This window comes from Coptis chinensis, chromosome 7 (assembly GCF_015680905.1).
Source record: "Coptis chinensis isolate HL-2020 chromosome 7, ASM1568090v1, whole genome shotgun sequence".
Taxonomy (NCBI): Eukaryota; Viridiplantae; Streptophyta; class Magnoliopsida; order Ranunculales; family Ranunculaceae; genus Coptis; species Coptis chinensis.
The window spans coordinates 83,674-104,735 of record NC_141462.1 but is presented as its reverse complement, the minus strand read 5'-3'; the positions used below and the strand labels follow the sequence as shown (position 1 = coordinate 104,735).

At 37.3% G+C, this 21,062-nt stretch overlaps 4 protein-coding genes across 8 annotated transcripts; 2 read left to right on the top strand and 2 right to left on the bottom strand.

Moving 5' to 3' along the window:
- Window positions 1-4: 4 nt before the first annotated feature.
- LOC147484897 (RNA binding (RRM/RBD/RNP motifs) family protein) lies at window positions 5-8,086 on the top strand. Of its 2 annotated transcripts, none has more exons than XM_086575130.1 (9): window positions 5-403; window positions 929-1,029; window positions 1,143-1,506; window positions 2,095-2,958; window positions 3,085-3,142; window positions 3,252-3,313; window positions 3,403-3,509; window positions 3,599-3,686; window positions 7,062-8,086. In XM_086575130.1, exons 1-9 carry the CDS (start codon window positions 275-277, stop codon window positions 7,377-7,379), a joined length of 2,091 nt encoding a protein of 696 aa, XP_086431256.1. In that variant the 5' UTR covers window positions 5-274; the 3' UTR covers window positions 7,380-8,086. The 2 variants fall into 2 exon arrangements, with proteins under 2 accessions (XP_086431256.1, XP_086431255.1); XM_086575129.1 differs by having other exon boundaries at window positions 132-403; window positions 2,092-2,958.
- A 1,153-nt stretch (window positions 8,087-9,239) lies between these two features.
- On the top strand, window positions 9,240-13,265 carry LOC147484896 (serine/threonine-protein kinase Nek6-like). 3 transcript variants are annotated; one of them, XM_086570494.1, is made up of 14 exons: window positions 9,240-9,380; window positions 9,640-9,779; window positions 10,008-10,074; window positions 10,191-10,256; window positions 10,328-10,374; window positions 10,470-10,515; window positions 10,613-10,693; window positions 10,772-10,814; window positions 10,936-10,985; window positions 11,224-11,305; window positions 11,385-11,434; window positions 11,559-11,632; window positions 11,807-11,858; window positions 11,933-13,265. In XM_086570494.1, exons 2-14 carry the CDS (start codon window positions 9,661-9,663, stop codon window positions 13,211-13,213), a joined length of 2,058 nt encoding a protein of 685 aa, XP_086426620.1. In that variant the 5' UTR covers window positions 9,240-9,380; window positions 9,640-9,660; the 3' UTR covers window positions 13,214-13,265. The 3 variants fall into 3 exon arrangements, with proteins under 3 accessions (XP_086426620.1, XP_086426618.1, XP_086426619.1); XM_086570492.1 differs by having other exon boundaries at window positions 9,259-9,380; window positions 9,563-9,779; XM_086570493.1 differs by lacking the exon at window positions 9,240-9,380 and having other exon boundaries at window positions 9,529-9,779.
- A 152-nt stretch (window positions 13,266-13,417) lies between these two features.
- On the bottom strand, window positions 13,418-14,341 carry LOC147484895 (uncharacterized). Its single transcript, XM_086570497.1, has one exon. The coding sequence runs from the start codon at window positions 14,339-14,341 to the stop codon at window positions 13,529-13,531; it is 813 nt and encodes a 270-aa protein (XP_086426623.1). The 3' UTR covers window positions 13,418-13,528.
- A 24-nt stretch (window positions 14,342-14,365) lies between these two features.
- On the bottom strand, window positions 14,366-19,363 carry LOC147484894 (carboxyl-terminal-processing peptidase 3, chloroplastic-like). 2 transcript variants are annotated; one of them, XM_086570495.1, is made up of 12 exons: window positions 18,398-19,363; window positions 17,695-17,776; window positions 17,475-17,605; window positions 17,095-17,181; window positions 16,707-16,785; window positions 16,350-16,438; window positions 15,932-15,967; window positions 15,625-15,744; window positions 15,399-15,485; window positions 15,176-15,325; window positions 14,827-14,934; window positions 14,366-14,718 (listed from the first exon to the last, which is right to left on the bottom strand). In XM_086570495.1, exons 1-12 carry the CDS (start codon window positions 18,686-18,688, stop codon window positions 14,473-14,475), a joined length of 1,506 nt encoding a protein of 501 aa, XP_086426621.1. In that variant the 5' UTR covers window positions 18,689-19,363; the 3' UTR covers window positions 14,366-14,472. The 2 variants fall into 2 exon arrangements, with proteins under 2 accessions (XP_086426621.1, XP_086426622.1); XM_086570496.1 differs by lacking the exon at window positions 17,095-17,181 and having other exon boundaries at window positions 18,398-18,849.
- Window positions 19,364-21,062: the final 1,699 nt, after the last annotated feature.

The following is a 21,062-nucleotide window of genomic DNA, read 5'->3' as shown; positions in this document are numbered from 1 at the left end:
TATTGGTTTGGTTTGGTTATCAACAAAAAAATATATCAACCTCCAACAAAGAAAGTATAGAATGCACCCAAGGGGCATAATAGTAAAAGGACGAAACCAATATATAGCCGCTGCCTCTATTAATAACAAGTAGAGTAGTAGGTTATAAAATAAAAATAATTTCGTTAAAATAAAAAAAAAAACCCCGGGAAATTTTTTAATCACTGGGGAGGACCATCCCCAAAACTCATTTTAAAAAACTAGGGTTTATCAAATTTCAATTTGGAATTTGTAGATGGAAGGAGTTGATGATGATCGGACATATAGGGTGAATTTGAATAACGAAGGAGAAACAAAGTTGAAAGAAAGTGTGACTGATAAGTTAAAAGAGTTCATGGGTGATTATTCTGATGACACTCTTGTGGTATGCCAATTTTTCTTCTCATCAATAAAAATTCAATCTTTTTATGTAATTCAATGGTTTGGTTTGTTTTATTTCATTTTTTTATGTGTTTGGGTATGAAAGTTATTAGGGTTTAGTTGTTATAATGCTTGGGGGCTTGGGCATCATTGTTTGAGATGAAACTTATTAGGTGATTAGCTCTCATTTTTCCAGCTTGTTATTAGATATTGTGTTTGCTATCCTTTTGGCATTCCATTTGCCACTTTTCTATATTCAATTTGATCGAATATGGTTTGTACACATTGCTATTTGCATATGGATAGAGATGTCTCGATGTTTATGGAGGGAAGAGTAACAATAGATCGATGATTAAGATAATGAGTAGCTTAAAGGTAAACTAGTGTCATAATGGTACCGTTCGGCAGTATTTTATACGATGAGCAACACTCTTTATGAGATTAGATAAATGAGAAAGAAACTCGATGAGGATACTGTTTAACTTAATTTTGTATGTTTTGATTTAATCTTCATGTTTTGGATGTGCAGGAATATGTAATTGTCTTACTTAGAAATGGAAGATGCAAAGAAGAGGCTAGGAATGAGTTGAGCGTGTTCTTGGGGGATGATACTGATTCCTTTGTATCTTGGTATTTCGTTTTCTCTGACTTATATGCTCACTTTTTCATGTCTAAATTGATTTATAAAATTTAGGTTTTGCTAGAAGTTCTGGCTCTCACCTCCACTGCTATCTTTCATGCAGGTTATGGGATCATCTCTCTGTGAATTTACATTTTTATGTCCCACAGCAGGAATCTTTTCCAGATGAAGCAGCTGAGACGAAATCTGTGTTGGAAGAAGAAGCAGGAGGAAACAACTCTCTCCAGTTGGATTCTGAGCCTGAAAGAGAAATGACTGTTAAGGAACCTAAAAGCCGACGCAATAGGGAATGGAAAGGACTAATGAGGGATGCAGCTGAGCCCCCTCCTCTTCGAAGTTCTGAGGTTGATCATCTTCAAATAGAGAAGAAATATCATCAAAGGAATCCACGTGTGAAACGTCCTCATTCTCCTCAACCTCCAGGCCGGATTGCACGAAGTCGACTTGATGAGCGAGAACACACTAGGGTCAGTGCTTCCAACTCACGGATTTTAAAAACCCGGTTTTAAAAATTTAGGATTCCCATGATTCCCATAGATGTCTGCCTCTTTCTATCAATATCTCCAGACATTAACATGAAATCAATTTCGTTGAAGGCTTGCAAACTTTATTTTCCCCCCAATTTGTCATATTTTGTAATGTAAGTGTGGCATCTTCTATAGCAGCAAACTTTATTATCTAGCAATTGTCACCATTCTCTTCAACAGGTGAACACTGAACAGTGTCTCTGGTTATCCTGTTCTGCTATCCTCTACTTGTTTTTTGTTTACCGAGTAGGAAAGTGAAGCTTACACTTGCATCAAAAATTCAGAAGTTACAGCTACAGCTTTTGATAATGTCTAATCATATGTATTAATTTAATTTAGCAAAAGCTTTTGCACAGACCTCAAGTATTTGCATCAGCCTTCAGGAGCACCTTTTCTTTTTTATTCTTTTAAAAGGGGGGGAGGGTGAAGGTTATAATTTACTTGGCAAAACCAAATTTGTTGAATAAATTTAAGATATTGTGTTGACTTTGTTCAAATTTATCTTATTTTACTGTTGATGTCTAGCAGAGAGAAGCACCTTCCAGTCCATCTATTGGTGCCCCACGCCGTCTCCTTCAATTTGCTATGCGAGATGCACTAGGGAGTTTAAGGTCACCGAGTTCGAAAGTCAATCCGACTTTGAAGCGTCTTCGTTCTGTGGTTTCTACATCTAGTCGGGATTCATCTGTGGATGATCAGCCTCAGAGGATAAGATCAGTTGCAAGACTTCCAAGTGCTGTGACCACTCTATTCAAAGCTGCAGCTGAAGCGGCTGAAGACGTTACTAAGGTCAGAGGTTCTGCGAATGTGTTTGATCGGTTGGGTCATGGTCTAAATGTATCAGGGGTGACTAACTATGCATCAGAAGTTAAAGCAACCCCTATGGAAGATGCACAGTATGAAGATTTTGTTGCAGATACCCAGTCTATTCATCCTAAAAGAAACGACTATCTTGAAGAGTTTGGTGGAGATACACCGATGTTGGAGAGGGACACTGGTACAGCCTACGATTCTGCTTCTGATAATGAGGGTTATGATGATGTGAATGTTGGTCATAGGGTTATGAATGCTTCTCAGACTGGCACATCTTTTGGAAACAAGGACGAGGATTCCCTGATGGTGCAGTATAGTGTAGCCAATAACACAAATGAAATTGCAAGAAAGAGGGTAAAGGATCAGAATCCAACTGCTGCTGGAGCGACCACTTCCCGTAAGATTGTGAATATCTCGGTGAATGTAAATACGTGGAAACCACCGCATTACCAGGCAGCACAAGAGGTGAAAGAATTTAAGAATCTGGAGGATGTTCGGAACAGTGACACTGGTGCAACTAAGCCTGGCTTTCGGCTCTTGAAGGAGGACAACAAGCCAGTTGCGCCTGTGAATGAAAATGTGAGTGGTCTCTGCTTGCTGAACCTAAGATCTACCTGATTCTTACAAAGCTCATGTTCTCTTTACTTATGTAGACTCATAATTTATTTATTGTCACTTTTACTAAATTTTCTTTTGCATAAACAGGAAAAAGGTGGTGCACGCATCCAGAATGAGTCTCAAAAGACTCTCCTATCCACTCCCGGTAATTATATTTAACTGCAACTGGCAAGGAAATTATTTACTATGACAACCACCACTTTTGGTTGTTAAATTTTAACCAACCACTTTTTATTCCTTCTGCTATATTTCAGGTGCATATTCTTTTGGTCGTCCTACAGAAGATGCTGACTCTCGGACAGTCTTTGTAAACAATGTAATTTACTTCTTATGATTGTTCATATGATAGACGAGATAATGCCCAACTCCTGAAGTAATATTGTAATTTATTTTGTGTTTTCGCAGGTTCATTTTGCTGCAACCAAGGATACTCTTTCTCGGCATTTCAATAAATTTGGAGAAGTGCTGAAGGTAGTTATAGTAACAGATGCTGCAACTGGACAACCAACAGGGTGTGTGTTACAGAAACTTTCTGGTTTTTATCTAGGTCATCCTTATACATTTGTAAATCTTTTAACTCTAAAACCTTTTCCTATTGCAGTTCGGCCTACATTGAGTTCATGCGGAAGGAGGCAGCAGAGCTTGCCCTCTCTCTTAATGGCACTTCCTTCATGTCACGTATTCTCAAGGTAAAATTTATGAGTGCGAGAATTTTTTAAACTGAACAATTTGCTCAGAGTCATCATGTTTTTCCAAGCATGTGTAGCTGTACTTTTTTGTATTAATAGTTCTAGTGTGGATCATGTCAATTTAGTTATTAACAATAATTTGGATTCGGGAAATTAGGTAATCACTGATTACTCCGATCAACAAAAAGTTCACTAAACTAAAAGTTCTTTTCACCGGATGATATTGTTTTGAGCATATGTATCCCTTGAAGATTGGCCAGTTCATTGTATAGTTCAGACTGGTGCTAGTATTCTTTACAGAATAGTAGGTAAAAACTGATTGTTTTATCCAAAATCCAAGAGAAATTTTGAGTGTGTTGTGCCTTACTGATTGCATGGCATGTACAAGTCACAATTCTAGTGCAACTTGTTGTGGCAAAGAAGTGTGGACTATGTATGTTATAGTTCCAAAGGCCACCATTGCCACCATATTTGCATGCACGTCACACTGTAAATGAAAGAAAAATTACAAGAGAATCTGATTTTAGCTATGAAGAGGTGTAATGTGTAAGAATATAATTCAGAGGCACCATGATTGCCTTATTGCATAAACTAGTGCCCAGGCACCCGGATGCACACATAAATAAAAGAAATAGACAATTCGTTTTGTTAAATGTGAAGGGAGTGGTAAAGTTTCGTTATATACTTGCAATAATTTTTAAATATATTTTAGATGTATTTTTCGGAATAGTAGGTAAAAAGTGATTGTTTTATTCAGAATCCAAGATACATTTTGACGGTGTTGCTCCTAACTGATTGCATGGCATGCGCAAATCGTTATCACAGTGAAACTTGTTATGTCCTAGTTGGGGGGGGGGGCTGCTTAGTTTTACTAGAATAACTGCATAGCAGTGGGGAGTGAGCGGAGCAGAGTGTTACTAGGTCCTCGAGAAGAAGATTGAGAAGATGCGCAACTAAATAAAATATAGACATGACGAACACATAAATGACCTGCAAAATACGAAAGAGTGGTATGATATATACATATGCCATTTCCATAAAAGATTTGTTAAATTTGAAAAAAAAAAAATATATGAATACATAAGCTTCAGGCTACAAACATAAATCACTTAATAAAACATCAATTAAACATGGGTAAAATATGAAGGGCATAATACATTATTAACAGAAGAGAAACTGGGGAAAGAATTCCTACTTAAGCAATAATGCATTATTGAAAGAAGAGGAAGTGTGGAAATAATTTCTTAAGAAGCAATTACATGCTTGGTTTGGCATAAGAAGTTTTTCATCGAATTCCCTTTGGGAAATTGTAACTCCCAATGCTACTGGAGAAGTATCTTTGTAGTTCAGAGTTTCTTATTCCTATCTAAATTTCATGTAGACATTTGTTACCTTATTAATTCTAAATACTCAAGTGTCGGATTCTGAACTGACCAATACTCCGGTATACATTGTCGGAAGAAACTTACCTCTCAAAGTGATTGTATATATGAGTCACTTAACATAACATAGTCGCCCATCTTAAACCATCCATTCCTATTTACTTAAAAGCAACATTATCCCCACCCCTCCATCTAATATACTAGAGTATGAACGCCGCAAAACAAAATAAAAATGATCACCTTCCCTCTTCTTCCCACCCCACGTTTCAATAGTCCAAAATCGGGTGGAAAGATCATTATACCTTTCTAAACCCCATAATATTACCAAAACCATAATCAAAACCGCTGTGTTGCATGGGTATGCCTATTATTCCGGCGTGTCCCGTGTCGTGTCGACACTGACACCAACACCGACACCAACGCGATACAGATTCGCCATTCGAATATATTCTCAGTTTCAAAGAAAAAAAAAAAATTAAGAAAGAAGGAAGAAAGCGAGAAATGGAGTAGACTGACCCGAGAATTCGTCGAGTGGTGGTGGATTGATGTTGTCAGTTGTGCACCATCTTCTTCCATGGCGGCTGCAACCCAGATCTAGGCTTTTTGTTTGACAATTAAGAAGTGGGCTCTTAATAAGTGATGTGGACTTGGGCTCTTTTGTTTCTTTCTTCCATAGATAGGATTAAATGGGGCTTTTAATAAGCAATATGGACCTGGGCTTTTTTGGAATAGTTATATTTAAGATCTAAACTTAGCAAAAACTGTTTTAAAAGGCTAATGGGCTTTATCAAAATCTATCTATCTATCTATATATTTATATATTTTATTTAAAATAATTCATGTTTTAATAAAATATAATATTAAATTAGAATATTAGCCGTGTCCACGTGTCTTGATTTTCAAACCTTGCCATGTCCAAATTGCCGTACCCATGTCCAAACCCGACACTCGTACCCGTATCCATGCAACACAGTGAAAACCGTGAAACATTATACTGACTTTGAAAAGCGTTATGCTCTTTCTGGCAATACCTCCTTAATATTAAAACATCTTCTTAACTTCCTAAATATTGCGTTTATACTAATTAGTTAAAAAAAAAGCTGAAACCCAACAACCCCAAATAGGCAAATAGAGTTTATAACCAGGTTCAATATCTCATTATTTAAGAAAACAAAACCCACTTACCATGAACAATACGAGACCAACCAACAACTTTTATATCTGATGGATAACTTGTCGATAGTACGAGCTCTTGAGAAAGAGGAGAGCGGTGGTGTAAAATGAAGAGAATAGACGAATTAGGATCAACTGTAAAGAATAGTGATCAGGTACCAATCAATTGTAGAGATGAGAGAAATTTTGAGTAGAGATGAGAGTTGGAGAGAGAAGATGAAAGCGTAACAGAGACACGAGCGAGAGGGAAATTTTGAGATTGAGGACTGTCAGACAGAAACCAACTAAATGAACATTTGGTGACCCATAACACCCCCCCACAGTAATTGAAAGAAAGTGATAGAGAATTTGGCATTTATCTTTGTAGGGAGGTGTAATGCTTAATTATAATTCAGAGGCACCATGGTTGCCATATTGCATGCCTATGTAGCTAGTACCTGGCCTGCAGCATGCACACAGAATTGTTAAGAAATAGACAAATCAGATTGTCAAATTTGGTGAGTGGTAAAGTTTCCATTATGTACTTGCGATTATCTTTAGTTTTAATTTTTCAAAAACGATATATTTAACTATTTTTTTAGTCATCAAGTATTTCAGTATTTCTGATGTTAAAGCTTTAATCACCACACTAGGAACTGTCTTAGTGAGCTATTTCTGGTAAAAGTTGTATTGGCCTATTGGGCTTCCTTATTCTTATTATGTGCAAATCGGATATTCTGTAAGTTTAGGTCTATATCGTATCTGTCTGTTTCTTCTCTGTTATGCAAATTTATTCTTGGTCGACATTGTTATTTATATACGTCTTTTTTTGTGTTTGAAGGTTGTCAGGAAAAGCTCTGCCTATATGGAATCCTCTAATGTATTGGCTTGGCCCCGCGTATCTCGGGCCTCTCCATTTGCTGCTCAGCTTGCCAGAGTTCCTTTCCCTAGAGGCATGCCTGCTGCATTTAGGACTCGCCTCGCGGTGAAACCTGGTGCGCGTAGCTTGCAGTGGAAGCGAGATACTACTCCGGCTTCTGAGGGCAATGTGAATGTTTCCAATGGTGCCTCAAGCAATAATGTTCCGTCGCCTACAGGCAGGAGTCTTACCTATGTTCGGAAAGATAACAAGCCCGACACAAATGCAGGTCCTGCTTAGTTGTTAAATTTCATATTGTTCTTTCTGGTTCTTAGCATTGTACAGAATCTCATGGGCCAGAGTTGTCTAAGTGACAGTATTCTGGGTCCATTATTAAGGTAATCAATTTATCCGAGTCCCGAGTCCCATATGAGGTATGTCCTACAGTTTTGAACTCTTAATACACTTATGGGTCTTGATGGGCTGTCTGGCGATAGAAGAAGCTGATAGGGAAGGGGTAATGAGTGCAAGATCTTGTTTTTCTTTTTCTGTTCTTTGGGAAATGAGGACATAAATGAGGAGAAGTATTGGGAGCTGTCTTCTGTTATTCTTTTGCTACGTAGGTATTCTTTTTTCAAGCTTTGATATCAGAGGTCTTTGCTGAAGAAAACACAAGGCTGAGGAGATGCGCAAACTGTTGAGCCATGTAGACCTATTTTTCCTGAATGCATATTGGAAGTTCTCTGTATGCTTCTCCGTGGGTTGTTCACCTACATTGTTTTTTAAGTTACACTACCTAATGTGTGTTGAACGCTCTTCTGGCTGTTATCGATTCTGGACATTTCAGTACCGTGTTAATGCTACTTATTCTTTTTGTAAAAAAACAAAAAAGGTGACGAGTATTATAAAGAAAAACTAGAAAGCAATTTTGAGAAAAAGGCTGGACCATGTGGCAATGTGATGTACTGATGTGTATAATTTTTAATCTACTTGAAGTTTTTCTTGCTCTTCTTTTGGTTGGAAGTCTACAGCATTCACTCATTCATTGCACTGTTGTCTATCTTGCAAGTAATGGAAGTGATTATGTTAGTGGAGTAGTTGTTCTTTTATTGTGCTCTGAGAAAACATAATCATGTCATGGAGCTAGGGCTGGAGGAGTGGAGATGTTGGAAATAAAAAATAATTTTGCGTGTTTGAGAAAAATTAAGAGATTTTGATTTTTGAGTAGATAGCTTGAATGCCGTAAGCAGATCATGTAAAGGCATCAGCTATGAAAAAAGAGAGCAGATAGCTACCAATTTAACACTATATGCGAAGGATCTAAAGACTATTCTTAAAGTTATGAACAACTTGATCCAACAAAATTTATTTGTATTATCACACGTCATTCTTTTGTTATCTTGCTGGCAAAACATTTAAGCCTATCTATATAACAAAGAAGGGTAGTACTGGACATCCAAGACCACCTCCTAATCTTTGGATCTAACGTACGAGGCAAGACCACCCCCTAACTTTTGGATATAACTTATGAGGTGGCATTCTAGGGCTTACGAGGTGTGGGTTGTTTAATAGTGTGGAACAAGAATGTTGCATTATTATTGAATTGCGTCTGAATTGCGTTGGAACAAGAATGTTGGAAAAAAAATGTTTACCATACAGTCGGCATCTGAATTGCGTTCCACGATATTTTTCAGACTATCACCAAACTTCATTTTTGTGTTTCAAAGACTTTAATGACCTGTATATATGCAAGTCTGTTCTTGGAAATAGATCCAACTGATCAATTAGTTTCCATCCAAATGTTGAAATGTCAAATGATTTCCATCAGTCTATCAAAAAAATAGTTTGCCAATGGAAACCAAAATATGAAAACTAAATCAAAACATAACTTGCAGTCAAATAATGGAGCAATTGATTGATTGATCGTACAACTTTCCATCAAAAGTCCTGGCCATAACTTGCAAATATGGAGTAATTTTATCCTATACAGTTTTTATTAGTTGATGAATGTGACCCCTCAACCACACGCCTGAAAATTCCTAAGCTGGTAGTCATGATATCCAAGGAATCTGGAAATACAAGCAAAGAATGGCTTTTGTTTAGTTGTTGCATACTTGCCACTTGACTTTTGCTTTTGCTTTTGCCTTAGTTTTTTAAATACAAAACTTAAACTCTTCTCCCCCCACTTTTAACAAAGTTCCTATCTCTTATATCTATTTTCTCAGCTTCTTTAAAAATATTATTTCAACAAGAACTCCTTGGGACTCTCTGTCCAACAGTGATTTTAGAGCACATTATTTAGTAAGTAATTTTTCAACTCTAATGTCTACTTGTTACTCATTCTTATGGTTTATGTTTTATCTGTTGTATTGAGATCGGTTGATGCATAAATATAGAATTTAATTTCGAGGTGACATTTCATGTTTCTAGTGTGATTAAAGTAAATGCCACACTTCGTTCATGTGTTATAATTTATGATATAGGAGTCTTGAACATCAACTGACGTGAGTTGTGCATACAAATTGAGATTCAGAATAGTGTATTGTCTCTATCTATCTAGGCTCTGAAGGTGCTATCTGTAATGGAAATGAAAGACGACGAAATGGTTTCGAAGATGAATGAATATGAAGTGATAGAGCAGATTGGCAGAGGGGCATTTGGAGCTGCATTTCTTGTCCTCCACAAAACAGAGAAACAGAAGTAAGCAATCTCAACAGATTCACTCTTATTCTGCACACGCAGCTGGCCCCTAGACCTGAACATCTTGTTCACCACGTCTGGGGATTGCCCCAGTACTGTAGGAATGGCAAAGAGTGTTTATCCTTAGGAGCCTGCCACATTATCAGAAAATCATACCACATTAGGCATGTTTAGGTAATATCAAACTAAATTGTTTCCCTTTAATTTCCCCCTATTCTATAAAATTAGGTATGTTTTAAAGAGGATCCGGTTAGTCAAGCAAACAGAGAAGTTCAAGCGCACGGCTCATCAAGAGGTGAGCAGTACAGCTTACACTGTTAACTCACCCAAGTTGAGTCGATTTCCCAAGTTTTAAAGTTGTTGTAACTCGTTTCTCTCAAATTAAATAAGAATGACTGTCTTCAATTGCAGATGGAGCTTATTGCAAAACTAAATAACCCTTTCATTGTGGAGTACAAAGATGCATGGGTTGAAAAGGTAAATAAATCTGTTCTGTAACTGGTATTCCCACATTACCACTACAACTAATATAAGACTTGGATGTGCAGGCATGCTGTATTTGCATTGTGACAAACTACTGTGAAGGAGGAGACATGTAAGTATTTGCAATTTGCATGCATGTAAATCTTTTGATGTTATAAGATATGATATTATTAGCCTCATAGCTAAGTGTCATTGTGGATTGATCAGGGCTGACATGATTAAGAAGGCTAAAGGAACATTCCCCCCTGAAAAAGTAAGACCTCAAAACAAGAATATGGTATTTAAACGGGGCATCTCTACTTGATATTCAGGCATATACCTACAAACTTTTCTTTTGTACAATTCTATAGAAACTCTGTAAATGGCTGACCCAGCTGCTGCTAGCTTTGGACTACCTACACTCCAACCGTGTCCTCCACAGGGATCTCAAGGTACGGCGTCCTCATTCTAAATTTGAAGCAGTCTGCTCTAACACCGCCTTCTAAAGAATACTTACTTTCTGTTTTCAGTGCTCAAACATATTTCTCACAAAGGAAAACGACATTCGGCTTGGTAAGTTAGCAGTGTATTTTTCTCACTGTTGTTTATACCATTTTACTGGCAAAGAACTATTTTTTTTCTACATTAGTCTGGCATTCTATCTAAATGTAGTTTCTCCTATATGAAATTTCAGGTGATTTTGGACTTGCTAAGTTGTTAAACAAAGACGACCTTGCTTCATCGGTATGGGCCTCAAAAAATTTCTTTGGGTGAAAACACATTGAGAAGCAGTCCTTCTAACACTCTAATCATTCAGTGGCTTATTAACTCAGACAGTTTGTTATAGATCTTCAACTGCCCTGAAAGAATATTAAATGGTTTCTCCAACACGAGTTCTTTCCATTTTCCTTTCCTGTAAACCCAAGTCCAAAATCGAAATGCTTATGGACCAACTAACAATATTTCATGATGTTTTACATAGGTTGTTGGCACTCCCAACTATATGTGCCCTGAGCTACTCACAGATATCCCTTACGGCTACAAATCAGATATTTGGTCGCTAGGTAAGAAACCTGTTTTTATTTCTATGGGTTTAATTGATCAGCATATTCTAAGTATTGGCATTATGATGATGTTTAACAGGTTGTTGTATGTTCGAAATTGCTGCACACCAACCTGCATTTAGAGCTCCAGTAAGCCTCAGCTGAAGCTATATTCTTTAAATCCCCAAGAGTATTATCAGTGCATTATAATTTTCTTTTAAGTGTCTTAAGACCCAATCTGAATTTAACCATTAACGATATCTCAATCAAACAGGATATGGCTGGATTAATCAACAAGATAAACAGATCCTCTATCTCCCCACTCCCTACCGAGTATTCGTCATCACTGTAAGTGTTGGTCTTCCAAAATCCAAATTACTTTCAGTCCTGTTGCAATCAATAATGGGTCAAGGACCATATGTTCATCATCCATTTTATTTACAGTCCGACTTTTGCAAATGTACTAATTGGTATACAGCTTAGAAAAATTTCAGTTAAGATAGAATCGCGTTCACTTTGCAGGAAACGCATGATCAAGAGCATGCTACGAAAGAACCCAGATCGTAGACCGACCGTAAGTTTAATGAACCTAATCTGTCTTGTCTAGTTAAACAAAACAATTTAGCATCTCATCTTTCTACAATTTAGGCTGCTGAGCTCTTGAGGCATTCCCATTTACAACCATACCTTGCTCAATGCTGTGAGCTGTCTCCTGTATTTCTTCCTGTAAAGTCTGCAAACTACTCAGATGACAAACCGAGCTGCACAAAATCTTACAGCAAATCTAGGACTGGGAAGGAAAATGGAGGGAGAAAGGCCACACTAGACGCATCAAAAGAAGTAGTTAGTGCTGGGGCAATTACAGGACAAGTTCGAACGAAAACAAAAAATGTAATCTTCAGTGATACATTAACTACCTCTATTCCTGATGTCAGAATTGAGACGAAAAGGGTGGATCCTACCAGCTGTCACCGCGATCCATACATTGTCGATAGGGGTCTAAAAGGAAAAGGCAAAGAAGAGCATGCAAATCCAGACTTTATCCAAAAATTAGAAAGCACAGATACAGAAACCAGCTTTGGGGGCTCAACAATTACTCACCAAGAAGATGAAGAACATAAGTCTCAGCTGAAACGTTGTGAACAGGTGGAAGAAACTGAAGTTGCAAAAAAGGGAGTAAGTACGAAGGAGTCCCAAGTGAGACACTTTGAACAACTGATAGAGGCTGAAATTCCAACAAGCAGAATGACAATAGAGGATCCATTGACACAGAGTTCCCAAATAGTCTCTGAAGAAGCTGAGAAAGAGGAGGTCCTAAGCAGCTGCAGCCAGAGAACCGCAGAGACCAATGGAGAGACATTACATACATTTTTCAGGCCCTCGCAGCATGAAATGCTATCACCAGCAATATCAATTGTGGTCGATGGTGATGAAACAAAACATATTTACGGCTCAGAGGCTATAGTAAATCCAGGTTCTAATTCACTAAGTGATGCCAGAGACAACAGATCATCTACAAGCACACTAACACTTGCCTGTGGAGATGAAGAAGCAAACAAGACTCCTAGTGTTTTCCTTTCACAGCAAACAAAGAAAGAAGGTACTCATGAAATGAGTGTGAATCACAAAGAAAGCTCGTCCACAAGAATCCAAACTATCACACGTAGTACCGAAATGCAAGCAAAATGGGAAAACGTGAGCTCCTTCCGGCAAAGGGCAGATGCTTTAGAGTCTCTACTCGAGCTATGCGCTCAGTTACTTCAACAGGACAAACTTGAAGAACTTGCAAATGTGCTAAGACCATTTGGGGAAGAAGTGGTCTCGTCCAGAGAAACAGCAATCTGGTTGACAAAGAGTCTCATGGATGCACAAAAGCTCGGTGGCGAGCCTGCTAACCCCAAATTAGGAGGAAATACTGTTTATAATTAATGCCAAAATTTGAACTAAAAGGCTCATTTAACATTCTGCAGTTTCATTTCAACACGTTGTCTGGTTTTTTTTTTGGTAAGTTTCTGGCTTTCATTTGGCAATGTGTATATATTTTGATTTGCTCACTAGAAGCAAATGACTTGAAACATACTAAAAAACAAAGCTGGTTAAGTGAAGCAATGCATTAACCCAAAACTTCAAATACAAAGTGTAAACTTTCAATACAATATATTAAGAGATAAGATTCAAACAAGCACTTCAATAATTCAGAAAAAAAAAACTTATTCATTATAACAATGCAAATTGGCCAAACAATCATTTAGAAAACGTACTAAATAACAATGCAACCAACATACCAACAACACAAGCATACGAAACCCCACGAACTCTCACGAAAAACGTATTCAAACTCTTAACAACCTGAAGACTCAAAGTCAATATCTGCAACCTCCCAATCTCCTCCATTTTCCTAAAAAACCCAATATGCTTCAACATTCTTCTCAACATAAACGCCAACGAAAACGGAAACGCAAATGCAGCAAAACTCTGAATCGAAACAGCCGAAAGTGGCGAACTTTGAGTAGTATAAGCCACCCAAGCTCCACAACTAAGCTGTACAAGTCCCAATATTGCAATAACTTTACTCAAATCATAACTAGTCTTCATTAAACCTTCCAAAACTTGTCTCATTTCATTTGCAAGTGCCGATTCGTCTCGTTCCACTGTCGGCCCCTCGATTTCTTGGTGTTTAAATTGTTGGGCTTCCTTCCCCTTCTCATTAGAAGATGAAAATTTTCTCAATTGAGAAATTTGTGAAATTGAAGAAGTGGGATTGGTTAAAAGAGTTGAGTAATAAGATTTGAGATTGGGTTTTTGTTGGGGTTGAAATATGAAGTTGGAGAGAGTGGTGAAGGGGTTTATGGAGGGTTTTTGATGAGTGGAGAAAGTTGAATATGAAGTAGGGGTGTTGGGGAGAAATGGAGAAAGGAGATGATGGTGTAAAGAAATGGGCTTTACAAGTTTTTTGTTGTTGCTTGTCAATCTACGTGAAACCAACAAGGCTGCCATTTTTACAGTTTTTTGAGGAAGGGGAATTTTTTTCAAGGTTTGAGATTTTGAGCTGATCATTAAAAAATATCAAAATGCCAAATGTTCAAAGAAGAAAATCGATAATTTGTGATATATTTCAACGCTTTTGGACTTGCAATTTTGATAAATCTATACAAATTCTGAATTTCTGATACATTTCATTTATGAATTTATGAAGCAGAACCCTTGGATTGTTGAATATCTAGTTCATGCTCAGCAACCAAGATACATGAATCTGTTTCGAGAGAGGAAGTGCTCTTTTTCTTCAAGAATGATTCTTTAGGTGAATTCAGTATGTCAGTTGTGCATTGCACGTCAGGATTAATGCCAACCTGATCAATGTCATGTAGCGCCGGTGATACATATTTTGCAACTGTGATAAACAGAGCTGATCCATCATGTAGCTCAGTAACACTCTGGAAAACAAAATTGAAGCAATGAAGATTGAAAGAATTGGATTAAATATTGCGATTCCAACATAAAACGAATATGTATGGTGGGCAGTAGTCACTAGAAAACAGTACCTGAATTTTTCCCTTCCCAAACGTTTTGTTCCCCACAAGGATAGCTCGGCCATTGTCATGTAATGCTCCTGCCAAAATTTCACTAGCACTTGCACTCCCTTCGTTCACCTGTTGTAAAGAGATTAAAACTTCCACTTCATAGCCAAACTGAGACATTGCGACATCTTCAGATAATAAAGACAATAGTTATATATACAATCATACTTATTCAAACGTTAAATATGCTACCTAGAAAGATGTTATTATTAACTAGCATCTTGATGCAAATCATTTTTTTCAATTTAACATGGGCAATGTAACCAGTACTAGTGATGAAAAAAAAAAAAAACTCGAGTCCGACATGACTTACAAGAACAACAAGAGGATCACGCGTGAGGGCATGACCATCAACCAGATTGATAGGTAACATATTCCCTTCCCGATCAATTGTGTTCACAAGGGTTTCATCACCATCTAGCCATATCTGGGCAACATCCAATCCAGCTTTAACAAGACCTCCCTGTAAGCCATTTAATGCACGAGTTAGAATATCTATTGACATATCATTGGAGAAATGAGGGAAAAAAACTTACTGGGTTGTTACGTAAGTCTAGTATGTATGACTGTACACCCTGGCCCTCCATTTCTTGAACAGCATTTTCCATTTCAGCAGCAGCAGTCTAGTTATTAGAACAAGAAGTGATGTGTCATCGGAAAATACCAACTACATAATTAAAGAGACAGTTTCCAACTGTAAACATGACTAGTTACAACAGGCCAGTTATGTAGGTATGATAAACAAGTCTAGGCCATACGAACCTGAGAGAAGGCTGACAGCTTCACATATCCAGTCTTGGCTAGATGGCCATCTGGGGTCTTATGAAGGATGACAGAGCTAGAGATGGGAGAAATCTTGATAAACTCACGGGGTAATGTGACCTATGAAGAAATTTTGGTTATATTCGTATCAGGTTTGTAAAAGAAACTAGTATAGATATTGTCCCAAATGTATATATCATCTAGGCACCATAGAAAGATTAATAGCTAGAGTGTAGAAAATGTGTTTTCATGCATGGCGTTAGAAATATAGAGATAATTGGATACTATGTTAGCGTTGAATATATACCTCTCTGAAACTCGAACCACTTCCCGAAGCCTTTCCCTGGAAAATTAAAATATCAATCAGTTAGCTTGGTCCAAAGCCCACTGTGAGTTGACAATCAGATTTCACTACTCAAATGCTAATAATATTTTCCTATCAAGAGAAACTCATTCCTCCGTAGCCATGTCTGGCATTAGGGGCGAGGTTCCAAGTTCAGCTGCGAAATGCACATTCATACTTATTTTGCATCTTACTGTTGAGAATTTCAGCTGGCAAAAGCAGCATGCATATGCTGGTAAAGTAGTATATGATCGTCTTCTACATGGAGATGTTATTGCAGATTTGCCCTTCTACTACGCCGTGTACTAACCCCAGATGAATATTAATAAAAAATAGACTAAAACATGAGAAGAAAAGATTAAATATATAACAGAGAAATTACATTTTGAAGCTTTACAGTTACAGTTGTTCCAACATTCCCACGAAGCTTTTGTGCTGCTGCTTCACCATCAACACCATCAAGCCTCTCCCCTGGATATGTCCAATATATTAAGCAAAAATATGGTTTTAACTTGATCCGTTCTTCCAATCTTCCGCAATCAGGGTCACATATATAAACACTTCAAAAAAACGTGTGGTGAAACTCTTTGGAAGTTGAGGTTTTATTGTCACTTCTACAAGCGCTATTTGCAATATAGAAATCCAAGGTTCACATGACACTGTAGGCTGGATTTCAAAATGGTGCTGATCTCCATGGAGTATCAGATGAGAAATAAGTTTGAAAAGTTTGTTAGCTTACCATCAATCTCAATAAGCTCATCCCCTTCATGTATACCAGCGTGATCAGCTGGGCTCCCCTCAATGCAAGACATAACCATCTGAAAAGTCAGCCAACAAATATCACACTATGAGAATAGAAGACAAAAGTGATGATCTATCTACATACTGTAGCAAGTCTTGGATAGACATCTAAGAGCTTAGACTGTATGCTGAAACTATATATTCATACATGGTTTGGTCCTTGATTGCCCAAATTTTTTCTAATAGATCAATATTATGTTATTGAGGTTAGTGTTCCTCCACTACTGCTGTGTGCGAGCTGTCAAGTAAAACTGTACTACTCTATGTCCACATAGATGCTACAAGAAACAGTCAATAGTTTACAAGAATAGATGTGTCTAACTAACCAGGTGTCCAGAGCTTGGTTCTGCAGTTATAAAGAGGCCAACGCCTTGCAAATTTCCATCGCTCCCAATCCTAAAGCTTTGATATTCCTTCATTTTTTTAACCAAGGGTTAGGTACTTTGAACTATATATACATCCTAATCAGCTAAGAAAGCATATTACAGTAACACATTGGATAAACGAAAAGGGAGGAATTCTCCTCTGTGGTTAACGGAGCTTATTTCCATTATAGCTTTAAATGTTATAAAAAACAAAATGCTGTGTAGGTGTTATCTTCAGTTACATGACAAACACTTCCAAGGAAGAGGGGATGAAAACCATAGAAACTATACTTCATTTTATTATGTAATGTTGCTATAAGAGGAGCTGAAGGGGCTAAGACCTTTGGGCTTATAATCCGAGTAAATGGATCGCCAAGACTAGCAAGCATTCCACTGATCTTTTTATAAGCTGCATCTGATGATCTTAATCGAAACATTTCCACCATGGTCTCTTGAAGCTTTGAGTCCCAATCTGCCAAACATGAATCCCTTCACAACTTACTCCATCTTATGTAATTCCAATAAATTCAGACTACTCACTGTTGGTTATCATTCAATTACCTTGATGATTGAAAGTTGGATCTACAAAGGTTTCACGAATCAAACCCCAAGTTTCCACAAGTGTTCTCTGAACTGTATTTACCTAAAAAAAAGGAAGGGCGTGATGATCATCATAATTAAACTTACAAGAGTAAATTGTCATTGCACCCCTAATTCAAACTCAACTCACTCATCAGTTGGTAGACACGTTTAGCTAAATCAACAAGTTACAAAGTGTCTTCCAGGTATTTGATAGCGACCACGACAAATATTAGCAATCTTTTGTGCGAAAAACATTTAGCATACAAATCTTTATATTTGAGACTGAGCCTAGGAAAGCACCACTCCTAAGTCCCAAGTCCAATGGAGGTCGCTAGCTAGCCTAGGCCATGGATCTCTTAGACTTCTTAGTATTAAAATGAAGTAGTAGCAAACACTTATTATTACTGAAATAAGTAAAACATTAACTATCACTAGATAAAGTGACTTCTAGCGAATCCGAGATTGCACACTGATTGTTTATATACTTAAAAGTCTCACAAAATGCTAATTAACATCAAACGCAGTGCACCTGCATTGACAATATATTAATTAATAAACTACTTATTTTGTTTTTGAGAAACTGTAGTTTCACTAAATTATCAAACTAAAATATAAAGCGAAAAGCAGTGTTACATTGATTATTAACTAAGAACTAAAAATGAATATATACAAATTAAATTACCTCACTAGCTTGAGAAACAGGGAAAGCAACAGTGAGTGATTCAGAAAGAGCTGGAGAATCACAACAAATCACAGCTGTAGCTGCAGCAGCAGCAGCTGTGAAACCAACAACGCTTCTCACAGTGGACTCAACCAAACTTGGTGGTAACTTCAACTTCTCAGCAGATGGCTCTGTCCATTTTTGTGAAATTCGAAGTCGATATGATCGAGAAGAAGCTCTGTGATTGAATTTTGAAGATGTGGAGCATCTTGAAGTGAGTTTAAGATCTAATCTAGTGCATAAACCTTCCATTTTAGGAACTGAAAGTTTATGGTTTTAGAAGATTTCGAGTTTTGAGGAAGGAGCAGAGGCAGGTGGTGTTAAGTTTGAACCAAGAAAAGATTCTGGTGGGGACCATGAATGAATCTGTTATGTGGTTTTCAGTTATTCTGCGTATTTGAATTTCTAACTACAATTTTGTTCACCTCAGGTTTACTTGACTATAAAGCTTTCTACATGTTACACGTTGTCTCATCAATCATCATATATGTGGGTGACAATAGTTCAGTCGTTTCAAAGGCCCAGACTTCTCTAGCTTTCTGTCCACATAACGTGGGCTTTGACCTTTGAGTAGTAAACACTTTCAACTTTTGGGCTTCCTCATTTTCGATTTTGCATTTGCTGATCTTTGCATTCATAGCATCCTGCCATTCTGATAGTGTGCGCTAGCAGCTTCCATTTGAAGGACTCTAGTAATTCATAGACCTCAACTGGAAAAAGGAAATGGTCCATGATTTCCAGAAACTGTGATGCCCATGTGCCTAACTAATTCCAGCCACAGGAAGCACGTACCGGTTCACTGATGGCTGATTTTAGAGCATATATAGGTCTGAGTGTGTTGTTAACTGTGAAGTTTTTTCAGTAGTTTTGAACTACAAAAAAAGTATATTCTAGCTCAAATTTACTTGGAAAATTCTACTCTTAAACAAGCAGACCCGTAGAATCAGTATCTAATTAATAGAAAACAAGATATAAGAGTCAATTCAGCGGATGGTCTTGTTATTGCTTGTGCAGTTGAACAAAGTCGCGTTCAAAATTTGTCTACCTTAAGATATAACATCCCTTTTGGACGAAATCTAAACCACGTTATTGAATGATCCTTCCCCAGATAAAGACATTCCTCACATTTATCTTATTAATGTTTTTTTTTCAGACCAAGGACAAATAAATAATGTGGAGAAAAATTGGAACCAATTTTGTTTTTTTGAATTATTGACCAGCATAGAGCCATAGACTGAAATTTGAAGGAACATTAACCCAAAAAAGCTGGAGTCAATGATGCAAATCAATCTTGTGATCATAGGATTGTACTGCCACGTGGTGAGATTGAATTAATTGACAGCTTAAGTTCCATGTTACAGTAACATGGGGTGCTATGTGACATCAGGACATATTACACGTGAAAGTCTCATGACGAATTTCATGAAGAAAAAACAGCTAAGAGAAGATCAAAACATACCATGCATGACGAGTTATTAAGTAGTGTGATTTGAACAACTGGTCGGCAGACACAGTGATACCTTGATCTTTAATTTGACATTAGAGATAATTAATTAAGACTCTATATACCTTAGTTTAATAATGAATTGTAAGTTAGGAGACATGCACTTTCATAGTTTCATTGATTAAGGGAATAATATTAGGGGTTTAGGGCCCATAATATTACAGTTATACGATTGTAACCAGAAAAATCTTATAATATAAAGAAAATTTTATATCAGGGAATCGTTAATACCAGAGATTATGGAGGCAAATAGGCAATGGTGTCTTTACGTCAATTCCATCTATCTTATTTTGTTATGTGCACGGAATGTTCCCTTTTGGAAATGAAGGAACCAAGTTACCACTCAATTCAGGCTGTTCAGCAGGACTGTAGGGTAGCGCGCAGTACTTAAAACGAGCGAAAAACTCATCCTCCCAATTGCAAGTTGACTGCATCACTAGTTCACTTACTAATTAGCTTGGACTTTATATGCTTCCACAAGCGAGTAAATTAATAAGCATTTGAATAAATAAACGATTCATTGAAAAGAAGAAGTGGGCCTCCGTCTTAATAGTGCAATTGATTACATGACCCTAGCAGTCTGAAATCTAGTGACCCTAAAACCTGTCTTCTTCCTCAAATTGTAAGTGCCTTTAAATCTTTACTTCAAATACATTCAGATTCCTACTTTGGGGACGATTATAGCACCTTTCCAACAATTTCCTCTATAGGAAAAAGTATATCATGATAGAGTTTTTTTGCACACAAATTATATACCTTACTTATGTGCAAAAAAAGCTCTATACCGTATATTATGATAGAGCATATAATAAATGAAAGAGAAACGCAATCCTAAGTTCCTAACTTTATGTGGACTTTCAATTGTCTGAGCCGAGTGTTTGCTTAGCTGGGTGTATTTTCTCCATCTACTAGTACTTCCAACTTTCCAAGGGGTATTATACTACTATAATAGTACTCTCCGCCCTTAACCCGTAATATTTACCTTTGCATTGGGCAGCCTCACCTTGCTTTTCACCAAAACGGTAGAAAAGAGGGAAATTGAGCCTACGTGGAGGTGAATATGAGTGACTTGCATTGAGAATGCTCTAATGAGTTCATAGTTTGGTATATATGGTTAAGCAT

Bases quoted from the DNA above. Each gene is read 5' to 3' on its own strand.
- LOC147484897 (XM_086575129.1), top strand. From the start codon at position 275: ATGGAAGGAGTTGATGATGATCGGACATATAGGGTGAATTTGAATAAC. The intron at 3,143-3,251 runs GTAATTATATTT...GCTATATTTCAG, and splicing joins GACTCTCCTATCCACTCCCG to GTGCATATTCTTTTGGTCGT. The intron at 3,687-7,061 runs GTAAAATTTATG...TTGTGTTTGAAG, and splicing joins TCATGTCACGTATTCTCAAG to GTTGTCAGGAAAAGCTCTGC.
- LOC147484896 (XM_086570494.1), top strand. From the start codon at position 9,661: ATGGAAATGAAAGACGACGAAATGGTTTCGAAGATGAATGAATATGAA. The intron at 10,516-10,612 runs GTAAGACCTCAA...ACAATTCTATAG, and splicing joins GAACATTCCCCCCTGAAAAA to AAACTCTGTAAATGGCTGAC. The intron at 11,435-11,558 runs GTAAGCCTCAGC...TCAATCAAACAG, and splicing joins AACCTGCATTTAGAGCTCCA to GATATGGCTGGATTAATCAA.
- LOC147484895 (XM_086570497.1), bottom strand. From the start codon at position 14,341: ATGATCAGCTCAAAATCTCAAACCTTGAAAAAAATTCCCCTTCCTCAA.
- LOC147484894 (XM_086570495.1), bottom strand. From the start codon at position 18,688: ATGGAAGGTTTATGCACTAGATTAGATCTTAAACTCACTTCAAGATGC. The intron at 17,182-17,474 runs GTCTTAGCCCCT...AAAAAAATGAAG, and splicing joins CTCGGATTATAAGCCCAAAG to GAATATCAAAGCTTTAGGAT. The intron at 15,486-15,624 runs GTTCGTATGGCC...TCTAATAACTAG, and splicing joins AGCTGTCAGCCTTCTCTCAG to ACTGCTGCTGCTGAAATGGA.